This window comes from Callionymus lyra, chromosome 5 (genome assembly GCF_982586985.1).
Source record: "Callionymus lyra chromosome 5, fCalLyr1.hap1.1, whole genome shotgun sequence".
Classification (NCBI taxonomy): domain Eukaryota; kingdom Metazoa; phylum Chordata; class Actinopteri; order Syngnathiformes; family Callionymidae; genus Callionymus; species Callionymus lyra.
This window is the reverse complement of record NC_141822.1, coordinates 22,024,444-22,046,220: the sequence shown is the minus strand read 5'-3', so window position 1 is coordinate 22,046,220 and position 21,777 is coordinate 22,024,444. Positions and strand designations below refer to the sequence as shown.

General features: G+C 40.6%; 1 protein-coding gene across 3 annotated transcripts in view; it reads right to left on the bottom strand.

The window, feature by feature from the left end:
• The window catches only part of LOC148079756 (protein FAM184A-like), a 32,499-nt gene extending 11,188 nt beyond the window's left edge, over window positions 1-21,311 (bottom strand). For 2 of the 3 annotated variants that reach the window (XM_087791434.1, XM_087791435.1), the window contains exons 1-14: window positions 20,989-21,309; window positions 15,464-15,541; window positions 13,751-13,885; window positions 13,546-13,644; window positions 10,541-10,747; window positions 10,109-10,282; window positions 9,882-10,043; window positions 9,017-9,152; window positions 8,733-8,914; window positions 8,476-8,661; window positions 7,810-7,932; window positions 7,555-7,716; window positions 6,189-6,310; window positions 5,946-6,096 (exon numbers count right to left, since the gene is read on the bottom strand). In XM_087791434.1, the coding sequence (XP_087647560.1) occupies window positions 5,946-6,096; window positions 6,189-6,310; window positions 7,555-7,716; window positions 7,810-7,932; window positions 8,476-8,661; window positions 8,733-8,914; window positions 9,017-9,152; window positions 9,882-10,043; window positions 10,109-10,282; window positions 10,541-10,747; window positions 13,546-13,644; window positions 13,751-13,885; window positions 15,464-15,541; window positions 20,989-21,147 (2,076 nt within the window). In that variant the 5' untranslated portion in view covers window positions 21,148-21,309. Of the gene's footprint in view, window positions 1-5,945; window positions 6,097-6,188; window positions 6,311-7,554; window positions 7,717-7,809; window positions 7,933-8,475; window positions 8,662-8,732; window positions 8,915-9,016; window positions 9,153-9,881; window positions 10,044-10,108; window positions 10,283-10,540; window positions 10,748-13,545; window positions 13,645-13,750; window positions 13,886-15,463; window positions 15,542-20,988 lie in introns of all 3 variants that reach the window. The other variant, XM_087791436.1, reaches the window with a different exon arrangement.
• Between the last annotated feature and the right edge of the window lie 466 nt (window positions 21,312-21,777).

Here is a 21,777-nt window from a genome sequence, read left to right as displayed (position 1 = left end):
TGGTCAACATCAGAGGCAACACAAGGGATACCGAAAACACATTTTCCTCTGGCCTCCGGGTCATCTTGACCCTGAGATAACACAAGGATTAAGTTCTTCCTCTTCACCAGAAAAGTACTTAAAGCACAGGAGCAGGAGAAACAAGGAAGTAGGAGGGAGATGCCAGAGGACCAGAGATGGCACCAAAGTCCAGGACACATGATTTACACTTCATCTCGGACAACAGCTTGGCTTTGGCCGGTCACGCGACAGTTTGAGGCTCAGGTGGACAGTAAGTAAGTAAGTAAGTAATATATATTTATATAGCGCTTTTCGAGACCAGGGTCACAAAGCGCTTTAACAATCAAAACAATACTCAAAACAGTACATACTTCAAAGATCAAGACAACACAGAGAACAACACAGGAGTTCGAGAAATTCAAGGAAAAGCCTGCACAAATAGAAACGTCTTAAGATGTTTCTTAAAGGAGTCAGTAGACTCCATCAAGCGCAAAGAGAGAGGAAGATTGTTCCAAAGCTTAGGAGCAACAGCCTGAAAAGATTTCTCTCCTCTGGTCCTGAGCCGTGTGCGTGGAACCATAAGTAGATTCTGATCCACAGACCTCAGAGACCGAGCTGGGGTGTAAGGCTGGATCAGATCAGTGATGTAAGGAGGAGCCTGACCATGAATAGATCTGAAAGTAAGAACCAGAATTTTAAAGTTGATCCTGAAAGAAACTGGAAGCCAGTGAAGAGTTTTAAGGAGCGGAGAAATGTGAGTTCTTCTACTAGAGCGGGTCAGAATTCTCGCTGCAGAGTTCTGAATCAACTGCAGACGAGACAGCTCCTTCTTGTTAAGACATGAAAACAAACTGTTACAATAGTCCAGACGAGAAGAAACAAACGCATGGATTACAAGCTCCAGATCATGTTGTGACAACATTTTCCTAAGTTTAGAGATTTTTCTCAGTTGAAGGAAACAGTTTCTGGTCAGTTTTCTGCAGTGTTGAACAAGAGACATGTCTTTATCAAATACAACACCCAGGTTTCTCAGGCTCAGTTTGACAGACTGACCTAAGTCACCCAAGTACTGACTCAACCCTGGAATCTTATCATCAGGAGCAATCACCAGAGTTTCAGTTTTGTCCACATTAAGCTGTAAAGTGTTTTCACTCAGCCATTGTTTGACTTCTAGCAAACAATTGACTAAGCTGTTCAGCCTTTGCGGCTCAGTTGGGTCAAAAGAGCAGTAGAGCTGGATGTCATCAGCAAAAATGTGATAAGAAACATCTGGAAATCTCTGAATGATTTTACCAAGGGGAATCAAGTACAGCAAAAACAATAAAGGACCCAGAACAGAACCTTGAGGGACTCCACACAACAGATCTGCCGATTCAGACCTCATTTGATTGGCAGATACACTAAAACTGCGCCCAGAAAGGTAAGATGAGAACCATTCTAACACAGACCCAGACAGTCCCACTTCATCCCTTAGTCTTCTCAGCAGGATCTGGTGATCAACTGTGTCAAAGGCTGACGACAGATCCAAGAGAACCAGAACAGTGAATTTACCAGAGTCAGCCGACATCATGATGTCACTGGACACTTTCAGTAAAGCTGTCTCCGTAGAGTGATGTTTACGGAAGCCAGACTGAAACTTCTCATGGATGTCGCTCTGATCCAAGAACAAAGACAGCTGCTCGGACACCACCTTCTCCAAGATCTTGGACAAGAAAGGGAGCTTAGAAATAGGCCTGAAATTACTGAGGTCAGTTGGGTCTAAGCCTGGTTTTTTGAGCAGAGGCTCCACAATGGCATGTTTAAATGCATTGGGAAAAACCCCTGTGGAAAGGGAGAGGTTCACCATATTGGTAACCCAGGGGCCAATTACATCAAATACTTTGATAAAAAGCCTACAAGGAAGGACGTCATCTGAGCAAGAGGAGGGTTTCATCTTGTTCACTAGTGCTGAAATATCACCCAAAGATACAGCAGAGAAGGATGACCAAGAGAAGGAGATGGGCTCAGAGACAGTAGGGGTTCCCAACAAAGGGGGAGAGATTTTCTCTTTGATCAATTTAATTTTGTCAATGAAAAATCTCAACAATGCATTGCTGTCAGCTTCACAGAAGACCGGCGTGATTTGAGGAGCAGGAGACACGAGAGAATTAATCGTGTCAAACAAAACTTTGGGGTTTTTCCTATTTGCTGCTACCAGTTTTCTGATGTAATCAGATCTAGCAGTTTCTACCATCTCATTGTAAGAAGTCAACAGATCCCTGAGGTGAAGTCTGTGCACCTCAAGTTTAGTAGACTTCCAGAGACGCTCAGTCTTTCGACAAAGTCTCTTCAGACTCAGGAGATCTTCATTTGTCCAAGGGCACCGTTTTTTCTGAATTTTCAAGTTCGATTTAACAGGTGCCACTTGATCCAGTATTTCAACACAATGATCAGTAAAACAGTGAATCAAACTGTCCACATCTGGACAGTCATCAAAGGAAAGACGGTCAAACATAGCAGAAAAACTGTCTGCAGTATCGGCTGAGATGACACGCCTCTGAGACCTAACTTTCAAAGGCTTAGGTTCAGGGATGAAGTCCAGGTTGAACAAGACAAGAGAATGATCACTCAGATGGACATCATGTACAGATACATTAGAAATGTTCAGGCCAAGAGTAAAAACTAAGTCTAAAATGTGGCCTTTTTGATGAGTGGGTTCAGAAACATGTTGCTCAAAATTAAAGGCTTCAGTTAAAGTTAAAAGTTCTTTAGCAGAACAAGATGTGACGTCATCAACATGAAGATTAAAGTCTCCAAGAATAAGAACAGATTCCATCTGAATAATGGAAGATAAGAAGTCACTAAAGTCTTTCAAGAACATCGCCGCAGGACCAGGCGGACGGTAGATTGACACACAATAGAAAGGTCTTGTAGAACCAACCAAGATCATCTGAGACTCAAAAGAAGTGAATTCCTGTGTCTGAATCACTTTGCAAGAACAACTCTCCCTAAAAACAGTAGCAAGACCTCCTCCACGACCAGAGAGGCGAGGCTTCCCCAGGACAGCGCTCCCTACTGGACAGAGTTCGTTCAGATGAATAAACTCTTCCTCTCTCTGCCAAGTCTCAGAAAGACATAATAAATCCAAATTAACTCTTGTGAAAAGATCATTAAGAATAAAGGATTTATTAGTAATTGAGCGAACATTAAGAAGTCCCACATTCAGCACCGATGACGTCACTGACGACGCCGCGTCACTGACAGGCGCGCAGAGCGGGATCTTTTGAAGCGAACAGCGGTCACGTGGGTACCAGCTGTCACTGAAGTTCAACTCGGTTGTAAAAGTCGAATTAAAGAGAGGAAATGAAAAAATCTTACCACCTTTCGTTGAGGTCTGGACAGACGGCAGCGCTGATGTGTCATCACACACAGTGAGAGGAATGTCGATCAAACAACGATGACGTTCGATGACGTCAGAGTTGTTCCGAGCGATCGCAACTGCACGTCTCATCCTGACCTGAACTCCAGCCCGACTCGATCCCTTGTGGAAATCGCCCGGTACTCGAGAGATCAAACGATATTCCACAGAGTCCGAGTCGATGAGAAGCGGAGCCGGAAACACGTTCACCGGACGTTGGTAACGGTCGCGAGTGAAGTCCTCCATCGACTCTCTGATGTTGAAAAGAGCATCACGATCATAGATCCGAGATGCTTGAGACATATCTTAAGTGATATGAGCATAATATCCGGACAAGTAGTCGTTAAAACGACTGTTTTTGGCAATTATTGCAGGAGCTTACGTTTCAAGCAGCCGATCAAAGGCTCACCGGAGGTTTCATAATAAATAAATTCACAGTGATAATAAAGTAACATTTGTGGACCCCAGACGTGTGTTTTCACCGTGTTAATGTGACCTTAAGCTCCACAAAGAGAGTTCACTTCCACATCAGTGATTATCTGTTTAAAATCCTCCCCATCTGTTGACCCGACTGTGACGTGACTTCATCAGTTCCATTGCACTGTCATGGTTTTGTTTTAGATACATAAGTCATATCTACTTACTTCTCTGTCTATAACTCTATACGGCATGTATCTGTCTTTTACTTTTCATTGTAGGCTCTTCCTCCTAATATGTGTTTGTAATATGTTCTTCTGTTTACTTCTGTCTGATTCATTTCCTATTTTAGGATTCATAAAGTATATCTTTATAAATATCTGTATCTTTGCAGCCTCTTTCAAAACCTCTTATCCATAGGATGGGGCTTATTGTGAGGATGGGAATAATATTTGTTATCTTACAGATGGACATCTCTCCAGAGATAAATTATTTTGTTTAATCAGTTATGAAAGTCTCATATTCATATATTCCAGCCTCCACCGCAATTTAGAATGTTTTTCCCGTTCCTTGTGGTCAAAGATTTTCCTGTCAGAACAAAATATTGCTTCCTAGTGGAATATTGAGATTTTCTAATGACCAACAAGAACATTTGTTTTTCTCGATGATGTGTTTGCAAATTAGTGTCTGTGAGAAATATTAATTTCTACTCTTCTGTGTGTGTATGACTTTTCTGTTTCTCGTGGTCCACTTAATCGAAATATTTTCTTAGAATTAACAATTAAATCTATTTCTTTAACGATTAAATATATTATTTTGAATATGATGATATATGAGCATATTCATGCATGATTAAATTAACCTTGTATCTTAACACCGTCAATATTAGTGGTGCAAGTAAACATTAATACACTTAAATATCATGTAAAAAAGATCATGATAACATATCAATATTTGACAGTACTGTATAAATTTAAAAAAAATGTGTGTTTTATTTACAGTTAACACGCAATTATTCATAGTGTTTTTATTTTATGTTGAAATTAAACTTCAGCAGTCACTTTATCATCCAAAGCTGAAAAAATGAAATCCCACGATATCTCAATGATGACTAAGGACCTGAGGATACAGCTTTTTCATTAATTCATTCATTTTCTACCGCTTTATCCCTTATCGGGTCGTGGGGAGACTGGAGCCTATCACAGTTTCATTGGGCAAGAGGCAGGGGACACCCTGGACAGGACGCCAGTCTGTCGCAGGGCACACAAAGACAGACAACCATTCACACACACACTCATACCTACGGACAATTTCCCCAAGTTCTAAATCAACCTCTGTATATTATTGGACTGTGGGAGGAAACCGGAGTGCCCTGAGTATCCAGCAGCTTTTAAAGCTGATATTTTGACATATTACGTTTTTTGAAACAAACTTACTTCCTCAGATTCATGTGGTCTTTAAATTCTGCAGAGTCAAGTTCTCAGACTTATACTAGAAAGAAATATCCCTGTTCCTACAGTATCACAATTCATCGCAATATATTCTAGTGTTGGTATGTATTTCAACTGCACAGTGAAAATAAAGTTGAATTATATCTTAAAGTAAATCACAATCAAATATAATATTAAAAAATGCTATTGAACTAATGGAATGTTATTGTCCCACTCAAATGTTACATAACTATGATCAGAATGAATGAGTCTGAGTTAATTAAAAACGTCGAGATAACTGTAATTCCATCACAAGTTAACAAAGACACTGATGGTGGATTTTATTTTCCCGACAAGATGTTGACACGCGTTCACTTTGGTTTTATTATCAGGGTCATGACGTGAGATGAGTCTCTAAAATTGTCCCAATTCCTTCAGGAGGAGTTGCTGCCTCTAGCTTGTCACTAAATATTTATGTAAGGCTATGTAAGGAAGAGCCTCTTTGAAGATTCACTTGTGACTCAGCAGAGATGAGAATCACCCAGAGGCTTCGGCTCGGCTGAGCTTCAGCCAGATTCTTTCTTCTGCAGCACAGTTTTAACTACAGCCTGAACATCAGGTATTAATGATGGGTGGGTTTATCTCTGCAGATAAACATCAGATTAGTTGTAATACAAACCAAAAAAAAGATGTGTTCCTACCTGCTCTAGAAGGTCCTCTACCTTCCTCTGCCAGCTCTCCCGGGCGGCCATCATATCGATATCCTTCTGCTGGGAGACCTGGGTCAGGGCCGCCTGCTTGTCTGCCTCGTACTCTTCGTTGAGCTCATCTTTCAGCAGTCGCATCTCCTCACTGCATTAACCCAACACATGCACCGTTTCAGTGTTTCAAACTGCAATGATGTGAATGTTTGACAGCTACAAACAACTGTAAGTTTCATTCACCGTAGTGCACATCGCCACTTCTGTTCCAAGTCGTCCACCATTTTGTCCATCTTCTGCTTCTCTTCCGTCCTGATGGACATGACTCGAGCATCGTGCTGCTGTTTTTGGGTCTCAATCTCCTCCTGAACACATGAATAAATCATGATTAGTACAGAAGTCCGATGCGTTTATTTTGGAACTGTAGTATTCCTGTCCACATTCGAGGTCGTGAGATGATGCAAATGGAGCCATGCTTGTTGTTTTTCTCTCATGTCTTTTTTCCCCGCCAGACAGGGGGGAATCAGGAGTTGTGGCCGACCTACCTTCAGTACACACACCTGATCCTTTTTCATCCTATCTGTGTGTGTGTGTGTGTGTGTGTGTGTGTGTGTGTGTGTGTGTGTGTGTGTGTGTGTGTGTGTGTGTGTGTGTGTGTGTGTGTGTGTGTGTGTGTGTGTGTATTTCCCTTGTGCTTTGTGTAGTTCCCTTTTTACTGTGGCTTTGTCAGGATGAAACAAACATGATACACAGTACCAATAAGTAGTGATGTGTTAATAAAGCTTCAGGAAACAGTGTCTTAATTAGCAGAGTCCACTAGATGTCACTCTCTTCTCTATAATCAATTGCGTTGAACAGCTATTACCATTGAAACCTTGTCATTTTTAAAGGGCACCACCTACTGACCTCCAAAACGTTGACACTGCTTCATCAAGCTTCATCAACACATCACTACTTATCTGTGCTGTGTCGATAATGTGTATCTTGCGATTAACGAGGAACTATTATGCGGAAGGTATGATATTTTTGGATGATAAAGATGTGGTTTGTGTGATGTGTGAGTTGTATCGTACACACCAAATTAGAAACACTTGTCATATAGTCTTGCTTGTGAGAACTAACAACCTAAAAACTGGACTTATTGAAGGTGTTGGAGCCCAAATCATCGCATCCAACTACAAGCCTCTCAAGTCCAGATATCGACACAGACCAGTAGATCAATGCAGCATCTCATTGTCAACTTAAATATACAGCCTTCTTCATGAGCTTGGGTTCCTAATAAGGCACTGTTGTCAACTTGCCGACTTTTTAGCAAAATCTGCCAAGTTTTCAATCCAAAATGCGCTGGCTAGTTGACTTCTCTGTGTTTACTCCCAAGGCAGATCTCCCGGTCTGAGCTACACTTTCTAATGAAGACATTACTGGTCCGCTTGGTCCCCGAACACATTCTTATCATAACATTCCCAATATTTTACTAATGTTCTACCAATTTCAATTCATTTGTGTATTTATTTTATTGTTGCACAAATATGTAATATTGTTCCTGAAAGGTGTATCATCTTAAAACAGCCTACAGTAGTAGTGTATTTATGGATCTATGATCTTTCACCTGGAGGTCAGTGAGCATGTTGCTGGTCTCCCGTACTCGTCCTCTTGTGGCGTCCAGCTCGATCTTGAGTTTTTCCTGCGTATCTTTAAGACATAAAACCTGTGACTGAGCTGTGTTGACGTTCTGCTCTCCCTCCCTGACCAGCTCCTGGAGGTGAGACACCTTGAGAGACAAAAAAAAAAGGTTGACATCAGAGTAATCAAGAGGTGAGCAGAGAAATCTTCCTTAAAGAGTTTATTTTTTGTTGTTTATTACCTCCTGGTTAGCCATGTTGACTTTTGCAGAGAGCTCCTCCCTCAGGTTGTCGAGCTGCTGTTGGAGACAATCCCGCTGCTCCTCCAGTGACATTCGCTTGATCTCAAACTCTTGACTCATTTTCTAAAAGGATAGAAATGTAAATGGTAAATTGATGGCTAATGGTATATTTGCAGATGTTATTGAGATCCCGGGCCTTGCCTAGTCCCTATCATCTCACAGTCTCAAAGACAAATAGACAGTCGTAATGTCTTTGCCTGAGTCTGGCTGGACAGCTTGAGCAGATTTGCACTCGTCTTTTACTGCAGAGGAGCTGTTGTATTGTTTTGGAAGGATGGTGCCAGGATTCTGTTTTTCTTTCATTCCATTGAAAGTGGGACAAGGGAGGGAGGAAAAGGCATTTGTGAAGACAGTCCAGTTGACGTGTGGGCTTGTGTGAGTGGGTTTAGGGAGGCAGTAGAGATCAGGAACTAGAGAAACATCGCAAATGGTAATTCCTCCCGGTGGTTACCAGACAGAAGAAGTGAATTCTTCGAACCCACAGTCGACTAAACCATGGTCATCTAACAGTTCTGGAAAAACTACATTAAAGTGACACAACCCTTCAATGTCTTAATGTTTAACTCCAGCAGTGGAATTGAATTTTGATGGAAATGAGTTTCTCACCTTTATCAGGATTTTCTTCTCGTCCTCCTTCTCCTGCTGCGCGTCCTCCCTCATGGCCTGATGCTTCTTCTCAAGCTCCTCCAACGCTCTGACCTGCGCTTCTTTATATCGATGAGCCTCTTCTTCATAGTTGGCCCTCAGCCTGGTCAGCTCCTTCTCATAACCTTGGTGCTCCTCACGAAGAGACTAAACCAAAAAAGAAGAACTCCAGTTCACTGAGTGACATCGTGAACCCCTACAGATTGAGGCACAATCACCTGTTCTAGTTTGATAACTTGTTGTTTGTGCTGCTCACTGACTGCTTGGCTCTGGTTGAGCAGCGACAGTCTCTCCTCCTCTAAACGGCTCAACCTGTCCTTCAGCCTTGTGTGCTCCTGGTCCAGGTTTCTAATGGTGGCTTCGTGGGACATCTGAGTGGCCTGCAATGATCCAATTTGACCTGGAGAAGAAGAAATGTATTGCTGTGTATTCATATGTTTGCATATTTTGTTTTATCCAGAATATTTAGTAAACATTTTTATCTTAAGCTCATGGATCTTACCGGCTTTGTGGAGGATTTCAGTGGCTTGTTGTTGGACTCGCTCTCTGCTGCCCTCCAGCTCGTACTCAGTGTCCTTAAGCTGCATCACCCAGATCTCCCCATCCTGTATCGCCTCCTCCAGCTGCTTGTGCAGGTTCTATAACGCACAACAGAGTTCAGGATAGGGAACATTTTGATCATTAAAATGGAGTTTATTGTATTTTTAATGGACTCCCCATCCTTGCCTCGGCTAACTGTATCTTTATCTTCTTTTTTTGCCATCCAGTGGCTTCTATGAAACTCACTGAAGACCACGCTTTCAATTCCACCTTCTCAACCTTTATTATTCTTTTTGACCACCCAAAGATTCTATTACCTTCTCCCTGAACATTTTTCCATTACATTTTTTGATACATTCACTCTCTTCCTCTTCCCAGTCATTAATCTTTCCAAAGGATATTCTGTAAGCTATCTCCATCCGCTTAGCAAAATCCATCACTAACTGTCCATTAGTATTTCTGCTCTGTCTCCATACCTGCCCAACACTTTCCCTCTCTTCCCTCTTATAAGTGTTCAAACGTGGCCATTGATGTAAGCTCACATCAATGCCCTGTCTGGCACAGATTTCAATGAAATCGCTTTTTTGTCTGGTTCCTCTACTTGAGCCTGACGTCTCCACATTCCAAAGTAGGGTTGGCTATTTAATACCTCCACCACTGCATATATATTTCGTTTAAGCCAGGGAAGTTGAACCAGAGACAACACAAGGGAATACCACAAAAACGTTTGTTATCGGGTCACCTTGACCCAGAGATAACACAATAACACAAGATAGAGATAACACAAGGGTAAAAGCAGGAAATACTTTTGATGTTTGTCGACCTACTTTGATGGTTCCCTCAGCGTTGACCAGTGATGTCTGAAGTCTGTTGGTCTTGTCTCGGTTCTCTCTGGCCTCCTCTTGGGCTTTCTGAAGTTCACTCCTGAGCTTGGACAAGGACCGCTGGAGAGCTGCCTCCTGGGCCTGGAACTCTTTCCTCAGCTCGACCTGAATTAGACGAGAGAAATATGTCTCATGATGTAATAATTCCACTGAAGGATTGATGGTATTACCTCTGTCCGCTTCCAGGCCAGCAGATTCTCAGTTGTGAGTTGGTGTGTCCGGGTCATGGCGTCCAATTCTCTTTCATAGTACTCTTGAGCCTTGCCCAGCTTGGCTTCATACTCCTCCACCATTCGGACTTTATCCTTGGAAAGCTCTTCAACTCGCTCCATTAACGCCTCAACCTAAGTGCATGAATTTTTTAATGCCCATGTAACTATTAATTTTGCATCGACATGTCTAAAAGAGTGCAAGGCTATAATTTGAGATTACGGTTGATTGGAGCAAAAAATGGCAATAAAAGAAGTTGATGACATGTAACGATCTTCTGAGGGTCAAGTGCCAACTGCACAACAGCACTTAAGGATACAAAACCCCACCAAAGGTCATCCAACCACTATAACTCTATTCAACTATTCCCTTTTCTCTGAGTCGTATCCCACCTCTTGTCTATGGAGCTCTGCCAGTTTTTCCTGGTCTTCAGTGGAGGTGGCGCTTTGGTTCTGCTGATTGTTGAGGAGTTCTTCCACCTCCTGGCGGTGGGTGGACCTCAGCTCTTCAAGTGCTCGACGTTTTTCTGCCTCAAACTGGGTCTGAGCCTGGCTGAACGCCCGCAGCTTCTCCTCAAAATCCCGACGCATCTCCTCCACCTATTGAAACCACAAGAAATGATCTATTCTCTTTTTAGCCGCATGCATGGAGCTGGTGCCGCGGCGCTAGCTGCTCGGGTCGGAGAGAGGTGGTTCCTTTCAACTGGGAGAGATATTGGATTTATTACCTAACAAGTGCTACAACCATCTCAACGACTTGACTTCTCATAAATACATCCATGAAACATGAAGGAGAAAGTAATAGCTAAAAATGTTGCTTGGGATGAAAGGTGAAGTCCTGTGATCTAGCGGGAAGAAGAGAGGGAAGAAGAAAGCCAAAAACTACTCTGAATTATGACTAATTGATGAGCTTTTTTTTCATAGATTCATGAAAGCAAATTTCCAACACATTCCACGATCAATAAATAATGATTGATGGACAGTAAGATGGAATGAATGGCAAATGTAATCGTAGTACAGTTATATCCTTTTGTAACCATTTTGAGTTTGGAAATCATTTCTTAAATATTTTCCATAAATCAAAACATTACAAGTCTCAGTTTCGATATCGAAAATTCAAAATCTTTGTAAGTTATTAGCTTAAAAAATGTGAATATTGGTCAAAGACGGAACAAAATGCGGTTTCAAATGAAGGTTTTTATTATTGGGAGATTTAAAATAAATCCAAACCTATGTGGCCCTGTTTTAAAAATGACTGCACCCCTTTTAATACGTAACTTAAGTGTAATTTTATTAAGTTTTACAAAGTGTAATGTATATCACCTGTGTTCAATTTCTTTATCAACAGCACCTCTTGTTATTTTTGTAAATATGTTATATATATAATATGGTGCAGATTTCTATTTTATTCTATTTCGATTTTTTTTCATTTTATTATTTTATTTCTGGCTGTTTTTTTATTTGTTTGTATATTGTTGTTTAAACCGAATTTCCCCTCGCGGGACAAATAAAGGATTCTGATTCTGAACATCCAGGTCTCACTACTGCCCCCTGTTTTCATTTGAGAAATCCCTTAGATAGGATCTGCCTGCCAGAGTAAATTAGATAAAAGGATCTAAAGAAATTCGGAGAAATGAGAAAGAAACTAGTTGACATCTATCATTCTGGAAAGAGTTTATAAATCCATGTCTAAAACTTTGGGACTTCGGCAAATAGCAGCCAAAGCCATCATTCACAAATGTTAAAAAAAATATGAAGCCTTCCAAGGGGTGGCCAGCCAACCAAAATTACCTCAAGACTTCAGTGAAAACTCATCCAAAAGGATGAGTAAGACCCCCAGCAACATCCAAAAAAAATGCAGGCATTATTGCTTCAGTTAAAGTCAGTGTTCATGGATCCACTTGAAAGAAACAATGGTCAAAAACATTTCTAGATGAAAAACACTGCTGAACAAATAGATCAGTAAGGCTTGTCTCTATTTTGCCAGAAAACATTAGATGATCAGGGGCTTTTTTTCTGCTTCAGGACCTTGAAGACTTGCTGTGATAACGTGGAACCATGAAATTGGTTGTCTACTGAAACATCCTGAGAGAAAGTGTCTGAGAAACTGTGACTTCAAGGTAAATACGAACACTGATTCATAGTCAAAGTCCTTTCCTGAATCATATGAGGACGCTGTGGTGGACACTTTAAAAGGTGGTTCATGCTAAAAACCCTGTACAGGGCTGTCAGAGACTCTATGTCTAGGGTAGAATCATTTTTTTCAACTCAGGGCCATGTAGAATTAGGGTGTATTTTAATAGATGCCTTGATTTTAAAAACTGCATTTTCTGTTCACTAATATTAAAATCTTTTTGATACATTTAAGAGTCACAAACATAGAAAGAAAATAAGAAATAAGGAAGGGGATAAACACTTGCATCCCAGAGTTTATAATAGTGAAACACATTAACATACCAGCTACCGTTGAGGTTATATTTGGCCTTGAATAAAAGGGCCTTTGTTTTCCTCAGGGTTCTTTGTGGACTCAGATTAACACAATGCTGACATGCTTTTATTTATGTAATGATCATTAAAATTATTCACAGCGGGGAAAAAATAGAACGACGATACAATCAAATTCAAACAAAATCCAGCAATTAGCAGAGCATTCGCCAAGGATGCAATACAGGAATAAAAAACGACTATATAAACCATTATAACTGACCTTTGAACTCAAATAGTCAGTTGTTTTTCCGAGAACAGAAGTCTCCCTTTTGCACTGCAAGTATTTCTTTGTAGTTGAAAACGATGACGGGGGAGTTTTGCCATGTTTGAAAAGCAAAACCAGTGAGATCAACCCCTTTATTTTAATTGTTCTAATGGGTAATGGTAGACATGGTGGTAGTCTTTAATTTACTGAGCAACCAATCGCTCCAATCTCCATTACAGGCGTCAAGATAATGGGTCTGCAAGTCTGCGGAAGATTTCTTTAGTAATGGGGAAAATGACTACCATGAGGACCAGAAGCTTTCCAGGGGGGTCTGATTTCCCCCCCTGTCTCAGCAGGTTCCAGGTCATGTCAGATTATAGGGAAGAGTTTCGTGGAACTTGTCTTTGCTGCTGTACATCTGAGCCTCAGTGGCGTTTATAATCCAAGCACGCCATCTGTCCCATGACCCTCTGCGAGGGTCATGAACATGCTTGGCACTATATGATGGTAGTATGAGCAGACATGGGCAAAAATAATCTCAGTGGGTCTATTTTTAAAAGCTATGGTTACTCCTTGATGGACAAGCATGCTTCTTTTATCATTGCTAATATTTGTTACAAGAAATGCTTATTGTTATGTTCTAAAACCAGTTTATTTACTTTTAATTTATTATTATTCTCTGCGTATTTTGTGAAAGAAGTCGTACCTCTCTGCTCATAGACACCACCCGCTGTGTGTGCTGGGCTTCAGTACAGAGCTGGGAATCCTCCATTCTCTGCCTGTACATCTCAAACTCCGCCAAGGCCTGGGCGGATGAAAGCAGAACACGACAACGTTCAGGACTTTGAAATCACATGAATAATGTAAACGTGTTGTTAAGGAACACCATTCATGTAAACTGTGAGAACAACCTGTCTCTTCATGTGTTCGTGGAGCTCCACGGATTCCTCCAGACCCGCCAACCGCCGCCTCAGGTCCGCCTCGTCAGCCATTTTACTCTTGTATTGCATTATCTTGTCTCTGGTTTCTGTCACGATGTGTTGAACCTGGTCACAGACAATCGAAGCTATTATTGTTTTAGCACAACCATTAAAGTGTTTAAATCAAACGGGTCTTACTAAAACAGAAACATCGGCACAAATAAAATCCGAGACACAAGGTCTAGCATTATCCATATTTTAAAGTACTTAAAATGTCAACATTGTGAGAAATAATTGCATTTTTAGCAATTGCTGCCCCTTTAGCTTCTAATGTAAAAGTGGCACAAGGTTGGTTTTGGCAGACGTGGCACTGTAGCTAACCTCCCTGAACGTGAACAGAAGACAAAATCAATGTCAGAGTTTACTTGAGGATTATTCAAAATGTGTAAACAAGCGCTACATCACAAGACCCAGGAGGGCACCAATGCTGACAACATGTCATGAGCGGAGACTCTGATATCGCAGCATTTCAGTGTCAGTGTTTGTAGTGAATAATTGAAAGATAGACGTTTTTTTAAGTAAAAGAAAATCGAATATGGTCCAAATTACTGGGTGTAAAAACACAGAGTTTGACATTCTAATCCCAACAATTAAAAAAAAAAAACGTTTTTAATTCATAGCATTTTATAGTTAATATTAAAATGTAGGCATAATAGCGCCATCATGATTGGCTAATGGTACTCTTTTGGTGTTGACTGCTGACTACTTTTATACCAACATTTCTGATTGAATTTGAAATAAGATTTACTTTTTCCATAATTGGAATATCAAACCTTATGTCTACAATCATGATTCAAATTAATGAGTCAAACTTTTCAATAAAAATGCAACCTTTCAATGTAGAAAGTTTTTTATTTAATTCTTTTAAAAAATCAGTTTTAAAATGTCAACTGTTAAATTCAACTACTTAATATGATGATTGAACTAATGTACTTGAATATTGTGCAAGACCCCGACAACGCTACTAAAGTAGCCCATGGGACTCTACTTTTCATACAATGAACATTGATTTTGTTTTTTATTTTTGCCCCATTGGTACTTATTGAAGAATCAATGATGTAATAATTGTATTGGAGGACTATAATTTATTTTAATAAAAGGTCATTACAGAAGTGTGTACCAAACTGATGGCCTTTTGTTTCTTTTGGGAGCCTTTTGTTTCTTCTCCTTTTCTGGAAGTAGGGAGGAGTAAGGTTTCATATGATTGCTGGGAATGACTTGAGAGTTTTTCTAATGGGGTCATTTTCCGGGGTGAGAACCATCGAAAAGTCTTCTGCAGGTCTGTCTAACTGCACCGACGGAACCGTGACCCCGGAAAATCAGGGTCGGCGTCTGGTGCAAGTAACGGCTCGGAGTGAAGAAGTGGCTGAAGCCAGCGTGCCGATAGAAATCCACTACTAGTCAAGGACTGGAATCACTGTGAAGATTTTTCACAACTTGCCAGGTAGAGATTGTATTAGCCTTTAAACTTTATCGTCCAGTAAAAAGAAAACTATTCCCAAAAATACTGTGGTTCTGTCAGTTTTTATCTTTTACATTTATTTAATCTTTGAGTGTCTGAAGTCATGTGTTCATTCACATTCAAACATATCATAATCATTTGTCAATGATCTTTCTGTATACAGTATGTAGTTGTTTACAAACCTCATCTTCATGGGCCTCCTTAAGAGATGAAATCTCTTCTTCGTGCTCGTCGTTCTTGGTGTTGAGAGCATAAATTACCTGGAATTAAATGAGGAACATTAGACCATGTGGGTGAGGAGGTGCATTCTAGAGAGAGTCGTAATGAAAAGAATCACCCGCAGGAGACACTAAAATGCCACTGATTGTATTATGATTAATATAAGTACAGGGTAGATTTCCCCTGGTTTACTATAGTCATCGAAAGTACTATATACTATACTATAGTTAAATTCCCTTCACATCAAACATGCATTAAACACACAATTCCACTGATGAACACACAGTTCTGTAAAATCTAAGACTGTGTGTTTGCAAGAGTCTGGCGATAGCATACATATCACAATTTAGGGGAAAGTATAAGATACAGTATATATAATATATTGCTTTTGTCATATTGTCCGGGACACTGGCATTGCAGAATTTATAAACCACATGACTCTTGACTAAGTTGTAACAGATTTAATTTGTTTTGTAACCAAATATGTCAGATATCAGCTTTAAAAGCTGCTGGAGTCAACTGTATCCCCTGGTCCTCAGTCATCATCTTCATGTAGCTGCGGAGGACAGAATGACTGCGGCCGTCTAGTGACCGGAAGTTTAATTGCAACAGAAAAATGAACAAATGGAGTAAATATTTGAATGTTAATTGTAAAAAATATAGATTTATTTTATTTTACATACACATTATTGAACTATAAACCATAAGAAAAACAATGGTAACAAATATTTAATAAATTATTATTTTTTTAATAATCAATACAGCTTTGAATATTGATACATTATCATGGGAAGGAATATCACTATATATCTCCATATTGATAACACCTCAAGTAGAAATACACATATTAAACATCAGGTGGGAAATGATTGAACAAGGACATAAGAATTAAATTCAGTTAATTTACAACCTCTCCTGTAATAGAACACGACAAAGAGTACATATTGATGTTCAATATTGTTTTCTGTAATACAATTTTCTTTCATAATAGTTTAGGTTTAGGAACATGTTGAAATTCTTATCAGAGGAACAAGTTTTTTCATGTGGTATTTGGATCAACCTCAGGTGTCCCCATCATTTTTTTTCCCCACTGCGGACCAGTTTAATGTTTCAAAGAATGAACAGTAGAACATAACAGCAAGAATAAAACAGCTTTCTCGACAAAAAAAAGAACTTTAAGTGCATGAATATACGTCTCACAATAACGCTGAATCAGCTTAAGTTCTGTTTTTTTCTATGGTTTCTCTGAAAAAGATTTGTCTTATATAGAGGTTGAGTTTTACTCATTTACAGCAGTTACAGTAATTTTTCGGTGGAGCTAAAACGGTTGAGTCACATGCTTCTTCTAGCAGGTGGATTCTAAGCTAACTGGATGGGGACCACTTTTAAAATCTATTTGTTTACGGTTATACATTTTCTAATAACATTTTCCAATCATTATCAACTTAAAACCTTCACTATAAATAAGAATCTAGCCAAGATGTATTTCTATATCACAGATGTGGTAAGAGATATATATAGAGAAATAGTAAGGTTGGACCATCTTTTACTTGAATGGGTTCTCAATGCAACAGCAAGCAATCCTTCAATAATGAATAAGTATTACAAGGGCAGTGCTGTGGCTGCTGCTTTCATCTTCATCTTCCTCTGCTCTCCTTTTGTGTCTAACTAGTTTCACCGCTCGTTCAGCGTCTGTCCATCTCTAGGGAATAAAGACTTGACACAGAAGCTGTTTTTAAAGGAAAAGACCTACGGAGGAAGAGGCTGTTAATTATGTGTACTTTCATGCAGCAAACACATTGTTCCGTCATAAATTTTGACGCCATTAATGAAGGTTGGCTCATAACACGATTTTATGTCTCCTCGTTTGGACTACTGTAATAGTTATTTTGGTGTCCAAACAAGAAGGAGCTGTCTCTCCGAAGTTAATACAAAACTCTGCAGCTAGAATTCTGACCCGCTCTAGTAGAAGAATTCACATTTCCTCTATCCTTAAAACTGGCTGCCAGTTTCTTTCAGGATCAACTTCTTCTTCTTACTTTAAGATCTATTCATGGTCAGACTCCCCCTTACATCAGTGATCTGATCCAGCCTTACACCCCAGCTCGGGCTCCGAGGTCTGTGGATCAGAATCTACTGATTGTTCCTGGACACGCTTCAGGGAGAGGAGAGAAATCCTTCCAGGCTGTTGCTCCTAAGCTTTGGATGGATCTTCTCTCCCTCTGTGTTTGATGATCTACTGACTCCTTCAAGAAACATCTTAAGACATTTTTATTTGTGCAGGCTTTTCCTAATATTCTTGGACTCCTGTGTTTGCCTTATGTGTCTTGGCCTTTTCTAGAAAGGCGCTTTACAAATAACCTTTACTTTACTTACTTACTTAATGTGTTGGATTGGGTGTGGGATTCCCAGTGATAGTAAGGTCTTCATTAACCTTTGGCGTTATTCTCCAAAGACCTTCTCTTATACAGTTTTAGTTATTGCTTGATTCTTGGACCCCTTTGTCCCAAAACAAAAAGTCTATGGAAGAAATTGACAGCCTGTTTTTTTTTCTTGTTTTTTTTTTTTACAGTTTTTTTTTTTTACAGTTTTTTTTTTTAATAATAATGATCTGCTTCATCTGACTAGAGTCATGCATTTTACTTCTAAGAGATACATCTATTTTCTAAACTATTTTCCATTTCTCCTTGATTCCTTTATTGACGACAGAAACAAAGCCAAACAGAAAATAAATACCAAGCGTGAGTTCAGCACAACCGATCTTGTGAGAAACTGGGCAAAGCACAAAAACACAAAGACACACAAATAATATCTTGATATATTAGGACATACCAATCTGAGGTAAATATTAACCAGCCATGAATCAAAACCATTAGGGCTTCATATGTTATGTTTAAATCATTGTATTTTCCTGTGGTCTCTGCCTTTAAAAGAATGCAAACAGGAAAATATGATCTTTTTCTTTTAAGAACGGAGTCAGAGTTTGTAAGTCTGACTTTTTTCCACTGAGGGTTGGACTTGGTCAGGACTGACCTCTGTCACCGATTCTGTTTATAACTTTTATGGACAGAATTTCTAGGTGTAGCCGGGCATTTGGTGGGCTCAGGACTGGGTCACTGCCTTTTGCAGATGAGTTAGTCCTGTTGGCCTCATCAGACTGTGACCTTTTAGTCCTTGCCGGAAAGGTTCGCGACCGAGTGTGAAGCGGCGGGGATGAGAATCAGCATCTCCAATTCCGAGTCCATGGTTCTCAGTCGGAACAAGGTGGGAAGCCTTCTCCGGGTTTGGGATATCTTGTCCCAATTGGAGGAGTTTAAGTACCTTGGGGTCTTGTTCACGAGTGAGGGAAGAATGGAGCATGAGATCGACAAGCAGATTGAATAGAAAGAGCTAAGCCAAAAGGCAAAGATCTCTGTATACCAGTCAATCTATTCTCTACATTTACCTATGGTCACGAACAGTTGGTTGTGACCGAAAAAACAAAATCACGGGTAAAAGCAGCCAAAACAAGATTTTTCCATAGACTGGTTTGACTTTCTCTTGGAGATAGGTGAGAAACAAAGGTCATCCGGGAGGAGTCAGTTGAGGTGGCTCGGGCATCTGATAAGGATGCCTCCTGGGCGACTACCTGGAGAGGTGTTCAGGGCATGTGCCACAGGGTACACCCAGGACACGCTGGAGAGACTACGTCTCTCAGCTGGTCTGGGAACGCCTTGGGGTCCGTCAGGAAGAGCTGGACCATGTAGCTTGGGCAAAGAGTGAGTCTGGGCCTCTATGATGAAGCTGCTGCCCCCGAAACCCACACAAGGAAAGGGGAAGAAAACGAGACGAGACGTTCTTAAACTGAACCTTTTGTTTCCCCCTCAGCTTCTGACAGTGTCATTGTTAATTGTGTAATTATTAGATTAAATAACGAACACTTCCCAGACAGCATTCAGGAGCTGTCACTGTCTGCAAACATCTTGTTTGGTGCCTTCATGATACAAATGTTGCAAAGAATGAAGTTAAAAAAATAAACTTAATCGCACGAGGGGCCAAAATCCTTCAGCCTTCTAAGTTGCTGGCCAAACAAACTGTACGTATATTCATCCAACTGTCCACACCAGTGAGTATAGCTGGGATTTTTACTCTTGTAGACTCCAAGTAAATTACTTTCCTTCTACATTTTTTACAGTTATTGGAAGCCTCTGTGTTGTTGTTGACATCAATAAGCTGTGTCTCCTAGTTCATGTGAAACTCTGGCATTTTTACAGGTCAAGATTTCAACGTGACATTAATGTACGGCCATGAGTTTGAAACTTGTGTGGTACGAAGAAAACAGCTTTTGTCAAGCAGTGCTTGCAAAAAGTTTACGAATTTGAGAAAGCTAAAACAAAACAAGAGGGAAATAAATTCCAAAGCAACTACATTCAAATTATATACTTTGTAATGTTGTCATCCAGGCAGTATCTTCAACTGACCTGCTGTAGTAGAAGAACTTACATTTCTCCGATCCTTAAAACTCTTCACTGGCTGCTGGTTTTTTTCAGGATCAACTTTTAAATTCTGGTTCTTACTTTCAGATCCATACATCTCCTCCTTACATCAGTGATCTGATCCGGCCTTACACCCCAGCTCGGGCTCTGAGGTCTGTGGATCAGAATCTACTTATGGTTCCTGAACACGCTTCAGGACCAGAGGAGAGAAATCCTTCCAGGCTGTTGCTCCTAAGCTTTGGAACGATCTTCCTCTCTCTCTGTGTTTGATGGATCTACTGACTCCTTTAAGAAACATCTTAAGACCTTCTTATTTGTGCAGGCTTTTCCCTGAATTTATGGGACTCCTGTGTTTGTCTTATGTGTCTTGGCCCTTTAAAGCATGTATTTTAACTGTATATTGTTTTTGTTTGTTAAAGCACTTTGTGAACCTGGTATAAAAAGGCTCTTTACAAATAACGTTTACTTACTTACTTACTGAACGTGTATTAAATCTACGAATGTTGTTAAAACACATCAGATCAACCCTTCCTCAACGTCCCCGTAAACCACCATCGCAGGACTATCACACGCTTGTAAGACCCAATCCGAAAACAAAACAAAAAACACCAATCTTTGACCGTAAAAAACATTCTCCATCGCCCCATTTTTTACGACAACAGACAGAATCACTCGCTCATCTTCCGGACTCGAAGTGAGCAACAAAGAACCTCCGTACCTCCAGGATTACATAACTTAACCCCCCCCTAGATCCAGCCATGGATCCTCAGTAGTGGCACTAGATTCTGAAAAAAGCTTGTTTACACTACTTAATGTGGACGATTTTTGTCAACAACAACAACAACAACAAGCACCTGAGAATGGAGAGGCTCTCCTAGAATTATGATTTATGAGTCCAGATGTTTCTATGTGACAGTACTTAAGTCCAGAATACATGACCATAAAAAAGGGCGCCCTGTGTGTGTTCTCCTCTCCTCCAGCGGTACTACCCATTCACTCGTTCATTCACAGACCTTGGTGAGCTGCGCTATCTTCTTGCTCATCTTCAGGTGCAGGTCCTGCGTGTACTCCATCGTCAGCCCGCCGTCGAACAGGACGCTGGAGGTCGGAGAAGTAACGTATTTGGTGCTGAAGGTGGTGTACGGAGGCTGCCATCCTGCACCCGTCGCCATTTCAGAAAAAGGAAAGGGGTAAAAGATTTGTTGTTGTTTTTTGTTTTTCTAAGCGTGGATGATATAAAATGGAGCTACATCTGTGAGGAGCGTCTGTGCTCCGGTCCAGTGAGGAGGGGAGGAAGACGAGGAGGAGGGAGAGATGGAGGGAGGTGCGAGAGAGAGCATCGTACGGATCTGATGATGATGATGATGATGATGGTGATGGTGGTGCCAGATGCTTGCCGTCCACTGCGCAGGCGCGCCGTGGATACGTTCTAATGCGGCGTGCGTGCGTGTGCGCGCGGGTTAATTCTCACAACAGATGTAACCTCGACACACTGCGGAGACTTTCCGGTGTCGTCACCTACAGAGGACCAGAGACTGGAGGAGGAGGAAATAAACAACAATAAGTTGAATGACAAGAGAACCACGACAAGGGATGAGACGGATGTTGAATGACGAGCTCACTTCCGTTTGAGGTCCTGCTGTGACGTAAGCAGGCCAGAGGTTTATCGCTGTCCTCTTTATGCAGGTCTCATGTATGTCAGGGTCTCCTGCAAAAATGACAAAAAACACCCCAGAAACATGCACAAGAATCAACATTGTCATTCTTCTTTTAATTATTATTATTATCAGTCATATCATTAT